Raw genomic sequence first — 6,000 nt, 5'->3', positions numbered from 1 at the left:
AAAAAAAAAAAAAAAAAAAAAAAAAGACACTGTCTCAAATAAAAAATAAAAAAAGAAAGAAAGACAAAAGAGTGCCTTAATCTCTGTGGTCCCAAAATCAGGCTCAGGAAAGGAAAGTAACGTTCAAGATTTATCAGCTGTGCAGGGCCCCACCTACACAGACAGTGGTTTGAGTACCAAGCCTGTACTTGGGCCCTGATCAGATGCTGGCCTCTACTCCCTCAAACTAGTTCTTGCCTACTTCTGGCTTCCAGCCCTGGACAGGCCATGCTCTGACCAAGCTCTAATTTGGGACATGTAATCCCTATTTGTAACCTATCAGTGGAGCCAAAGTTTCTGGTCACTGGGGCTGAAGGTAATAGGACTTTGGCTCACCTGTTATGATCACATCATCAGGAACAAGTAGCACTTGTGTTTCTGCGCAGCAGCCCTTGCAGCGGGCACCCTGCACGGCCCCTGCTCCTGAGGCTCTGTTGGGGGCTCTGTCGTTTCAGTGCTCCTCACATGGGTCAACTGTTCCAGCGTGCGATGGGCCACCCGGGTTCAGGATGTCTTTACAGCTGGGAAGCTTCTTGCTCTGGCCCTGATCATCGTCATGGGGGTTGTACAGATATGCAAAGGTGAGCAAGAACAGGGCCCCACACGACTTTCCACCTCTTGCACATCTGGGCCCTGAGATTTCCTGGTTCTGCCATTGAAAGAGCTCCTCTTCACTTGCTTGTCAAAGGGGAAGAGAAACCATATTAATCAGGGTGGCTGAGGGTAAGGAATCTCCCCCAAAGCTTGCCAAGTTTTGTCTAATCATGCTCCGCTCTTGGCTATAAAACAGCTAAGTAAAGAACGTGGACCTCTGGATTCTATTGCCATTTTGCCTCAAACTTAGGGAAGCTCTGGACATCTATCATACCTTGTCCATATCTGAAAGTGGAGAACAGGAGGAGAATTTTCTGTTTCTAAATTACTCATCTCTGCAAGAGAGTGCTCTACATTCCTGGGGCCCCTGCCAACATTCTCCACTGGATTTGGTCTTTTCCAAGCCTAAGCCTGTATTTGGTTTCCATGGAACCCATTGCACACTAGGTTCTGCTCAGCATCACTGCCTCACAGGGAAAATCAGATGAGAGAGAGGGAGGATGGGAGGGAATCTTCCACCTGCCATTGAACCCTGAGGTTGAATGTTTTGTTTGGGAAACAAGTTTCTTCCCTATAAAGTGCCTCCTTATTTTAATCCATTGGATTAAGTCAATTATTAGGTTATATTGTTTCAGGAAATTAAAGAAGTCATTGTACTCTCTTTTCAGAGATAGTGAGTTTCTCCTAATCTGGTCTCAATTCTTTTTCCCTAATCACACTAATCTCCTTACTTCCTGTCCAAACACTTGGTTACAGATGAATAAATAGCAGTGTTAGTTACACTCCTGTCTCATTGCAATCTCAGCAAGTTCCCCATCCAGTCTTTGAATTATCCTCCAGTAGTGCCAGGGACGGAACCCAGGGCCTCACAGGCGAGACCGTTGCTCTACCACTGAGCTGCACTTGCTGCCCCAGCACCCTGTTTTGAGGACCCACTGTGTGCCAGACCCTGTACTGTGTGCTGAGGATGTCAAGGCTCTTTACTAAGGGACTCTGAAGAGAGAGGCCACACACACACACACACACACACACACACACACACACACACACCTGAAAGGAAATAGGTCATAGACAAAGCAAGCAAAAAACTAAAATTAATATAACATAGAAGCTTCTATTTGAATGTGTTGTTCTTAGTGCTTTTTTAATAGAAATGCATGAATTTAAAATCAGGGAAGGTGGTCAGGAGACTGCAAATGGCTGTAGTCCTGCATTTCCAAAGCCCAACAAGCAAGCCTCTCATGTATCAAGGGGCTTCCTTCTCAGGAACTTTGTCCTTTAAAAAAGGAACACTGCCACGTATAGGAGACTTGTAACCTCAATTAATGTAAACATTATATGCTATGCCATGAACCAAGATAAATAGTATCAACAAGAATAAAAAATAGGGATCTAAAAAGAGAAAGAAAAGAAATAAGCTTTATACATATATGAACCACTTCCCAAGATGACCATAAACTGCATGAATTCCAAATATGTACTAATAAAGTTTTAAAAAAATAAAGGAACATTCCAGTACTGTGCTGTGAACTTGAACCCCCCCCCCCAACATCGGACTCAGGGTTACCAGGTACCGGGAGGTCCCTTGCTGTGGGTTTCCCTGCCTCATTTAGTTTTGCTTTTCAGTAGGATGGGTTCACTGGAGACCAAACAAAGAGCTGGCAGGGAGGGAAATGCTGGGTCTAGACTCCGTTCTTTGAGCAGCATCCTGCCCATTGTGTCCACAGGAGAATACTTCTGGCTGGAGCCAAAGAATGCCTTTGAAAATTTCCAAGAACCCGACATTGGCCTCATCGCACTGGCTTTCCTTCAGGGCTCCTTTGCCTATGGTGGCTGGAACTTTCTTAATTATGTGACTGAAGAACTTGTTGACCCCTACAAGTGAGTTGAAGTAGCCGGGTACTTCCCCTCACTCTTGAAAGCCCATGACACCTCCTGCTCGAAACGGAAGCAGGTGTGCTCTACCCACTTCTCACCCCCATTCTGACCTTGCTTTGGTCTCTCCTGAAGTAATAGTTCATTTCTCAGGAACTTAAAACATTTACCATCTACTCTACCAGGAGGGGAGAAAGGGTCCTGTGACTGTCCCAAAGCAGGTTAAAAGCTGAAAACTGCTGGATAACACCACTGCCTTAGCAAGTGACCTGTGTCCCACAAGGCCTCTGGGCATCCTGGTTGCAGGACAGGTCAGCTCTTGTGTCTTGGGGCAGATAGAAAAGTACATGGTAGAGATCTAGGTCAAAAGACATCAGCAGGTGTGGAGGATGTTTCCAGCCTAATCTGTTTCATTGTCTTTGAGTTTTCCTGCCCTGATTAGCTAAAGCCCACCTCCCAGGTAGAGGAAGCACCCTTCAGCTACAAGGCTAAGCCTCATGCAGACCCCATGGCAAAGCAGAGTCCTGCACACAGGCCTCCTTCTCACCTCCTCTCCCTCTACAGGAACCTTCCCAGAGCCATCTTCATCTCCATCCCACTGGTCACATTTGTGTATGTCTTTGCCAATGTCGCGTATGTCACTGCAATGTCCCCCCAGGAGCTGCTGGCATCAAACGCAGTCGCTGTGGTAAGAAATCAAACCCAGAATGCTGACATAGTTTTGCCCATTTAGACCACTCAGTTTACCCTGATCCATGGGTCTGTGAGATTGGAAATCATCCCCCAAGTCCACAGTGCAGAATCCATGTGTGTCCTCAACTGGGACTCTCCAGTACCCAGGAGCAAACTGACAGCTGGGCTGTACCCAAGGCGGCTGCCATGCAGAGCCGAGTGGTTGCCACTGAGTCTATATAGCCTGAAGATGGAATATGTAGTATCTGAGCCTTCACAGAACTAGTGTGCTGGCCGCTGATCTAAGGCACTTTAATCTCTTAACTATGAGGCTAGTCTACAGGAGACAGCCGCTCCTCCCAAAGATAAAACCTCGTATGGGGCACACCGCTTCTCTCTGCCTCTGTTTCCTGTCTGGGAAGTGAGAAGCTGACTGCTCATCAGGGAAAAGTGGATGCTGGTACGCAGCTCAGAATTGGAGTCCATTGTGCTCTCTGGGGAAAGATCATGCAGATTGAGGGGGCTGGGGCCCCTGCATACCTGAGGAAGGCCTAGCAGCCAGGCTGCTGCCGCACCTGGCTTCAGACTGGGCTGCAACCCTATCCTGCCAGATGGTGTCTTCATTGTGTCATCTCTAAGAACATGAAGAAAACACCCTGGCGTCACCCCTGGCAGCGTGCTCCCGTGGCCAACAGCCTTCTCCAGCAGGCAGCTGCGTTAGACAACCCCTCCCCAGTTGTGTGCTATACAAATGGCTCAGCATATGCAGAAGGCTGGTCTCCCACATTTTGTAACCCCTGGGTACATGCAGACTTATCTGTAGCTTCACAACCTTGTCTTTCTCAGCTAACATAGTGGTGGTTCTTATTTTCTACCAACATAATGTTCCCATGATGTAAAACTTCCTATCCAGTGAATTAAGAGTCAGAACCTATTTTACAGATGAGAAACTGAAACATAAAAATTGTAACACTCAGGAAGCGGAAGGCGAGAAACCATGAGCTCAAAGCCAACTTAGATTACACAGCAAGACCCTGTGTGAAGAAAATAATAATAATAATAATAACAACTACAGGGCTGGTGAGATGGCTCAGTGGTCTAAAGCACCTACTTAGAACAAGCTAAGCTAAGCAAAGCACAGGGACTGCAGTTCAATCCCCCAGCACCACATGCCAGCCAGCCCCACCCCCTGGTGGGCTGAGCTGGCCACACACAAAAATAAATAAATAAATAAATATAATTTTTTTTTAAATGTTAAAATAAAAAGAAGGAAGGGTGTTTGGATAGAAATACACAATCTGTGAAAAAAAAAATAAAATAACAACAACTACAAACTGAGGCTGGTGATGTTGCCCTGTAGTAGAGCACTTGCAATGGGCCTAGGTTCAGTTACTATGAACCACAGAGGTGTTGAGGGGGAGCATTTACAAACATTTCTCAAGGTGGAGCTAGCATTTGAACTCAGAGCTTCCTGATTCACAAGTGTAGAGAAATTATGTTGTGTTGTGTGCCTGGCACCTAGGCTTACACCAGCTGGCCTCTAAGCTTGGGTCCTCCTCCTCCTGAGTGTGATCTGAAGAGAGCCACTTAATCACGATTGCCACAGTTTCCTCATCCCTAAGACAAGGATAATCACCGTTAATTACTACTATCATGACCGGCATACATGCTGTTCGGTTACTTTCGCAGAGCCTGTGCAGTTGTCCCTGTGGATACAGTGGTGCGGGAGGGGCCGAGAGAGGCAGCGGATGGGGCTGGGAGACAGGCATTGGGCAGCGCCGCACTGAGCAAGCTGGAGGTGAAGAGTGCAGCTTGCCTTTCCCACCTGCCTTTTTGTTTTCCCTCCCAGACGTTTGGAGAGAAGCTCCTCGGAGTCATGGCCTGGATCATGCCCATTTCTGTTGCCCTGTCCACATTTGGAGGCGTTAACGGGTCTCTCTTCACCTCCTCCCGGTGAGTGCTGCCTGGGCCCTTCTCGGGCATGGGGGCTTGCCTAAACACATTGCTTCCCGTGTCTGTGGTGGGCTTGTCTGTGTCTGTGGAGGCCTGTGTGGGCTCCTGGGAGGTGGCTTCGCTGAGGTGCATGTGTCAGTGTGGCTGCAGAGGGCCTGTACTGCTCACCTGCTCTGTGTGCAGTGTGCAGGTTCCAGGAGTACACTGCACTCCGGCTCATTTCAGAAAAGCAGAGACTGCACTGTGTCCTGAGCCCCCTTTCCACTCCTCTGTGTCCTACATTCCTAGAGCCCCCTTTCCACTCCTCTGGACACAGGCTGCTGCTGGCCAGGAAAGAATGCTACTCTGCAAAGGTCCAGGAGGGAAGCTCTGCCTGGGGCCTCTGGGTCTGACCACCCATGAATGTTGTGGAAGCAGACCAATATGGGATGGGTTCACCCTGCACACCCTGAGAATGCAGGGTGCTCCCTGCTCCCTAGGCAGGCACTGTCAGAGGTCTCCGTGAGACAGAAGTAAGAGGTTGGGGAAGTATGCAAGGAAAGCATTTGTCAACGAAAGCCTTTCAGCCATACTCTCCACTCCAGAACTCTCAGGAGCCAGAGCACAAGTGTGCCCTATAGTCCCCAACTCCTGCTTCACACATCCAGGGATCTGCTCTCCCCACCCCTCTTGCCACCTCTAGAATGTTCTGTTGATGCTAGTAGATAGATAGTGGATGGCTTCCATCTGTGTGATCCAAGGCATCTACCCAGGTTCTTAGAAAGACCCTTGCCTTTGGGGCACAGCCCTACATAACTGCTTCCAAAGCCACCTGTCACATACAGGAGGAGTTCCTGTGAAATGACAAGGGACTGCCTTGTTTGTAGG

General features: G+C 48.2%; 1 protein-coding gene across 6 annotated transcripts in view; it reads left to right on the top strand.

Moving 5' to 3' along the window:
* Slc7a8 (solute carrier family 7 member 8) overlaps positions 1–6,000 on the top strand; it is a 66,365-nt gene that overhangs the window by 50,106 nt on the left and 10,259 nt on the right. For 5 of the 6 annotated variants that reach the window (XM_023706942.1, XM_023706941.1, XM_004646682.2 and 2 more), the window contains exons 4-7: positions 495–620; positions 2,361–2,514; positions 3,073–3,196; positions 5,030–5,133. In XM_023706942.1, coding sequence (XP_023562710.1) covers positions 596–620; positions 2,361–2,514; positions 3,073–3,196; positions 5,030–5,133 — 407 coding nt within the window. In that variant the 5' untranslated portion in view covers positions 495–595. Of the gene's footprint in view, positions 1–494; positions 621–2,360; positions 2,515–3,072; positions 3,197–5,029; positions 5,134–6,000 lie in introns of those variants that run through there. The other variant, XM_023706943.1, reaches the window with a different exon arrangement.

Source organism: Octodon degus, unplaced genomic scaffold (genome assembly GCF_000260255.1).
Source record: "Octodon degus isolate 3935 unplaced genomic scaffold, OctDeg1.0 scaffold00276, whole genome shotgun sequence".
In the NCBI taxonomy this organism is placed as follows: domain Eukaryota; kingdom Metazoa; phylum Chordata; class Mammalia; order Rodentia; family Octodontidae; genus Octodon; species Octodon degus.
The sequence above is the reverse complement of the archived record's forward strand: the minus strand, read 5'-3'. Positions and strand labels throughout refer to the sequence as shown.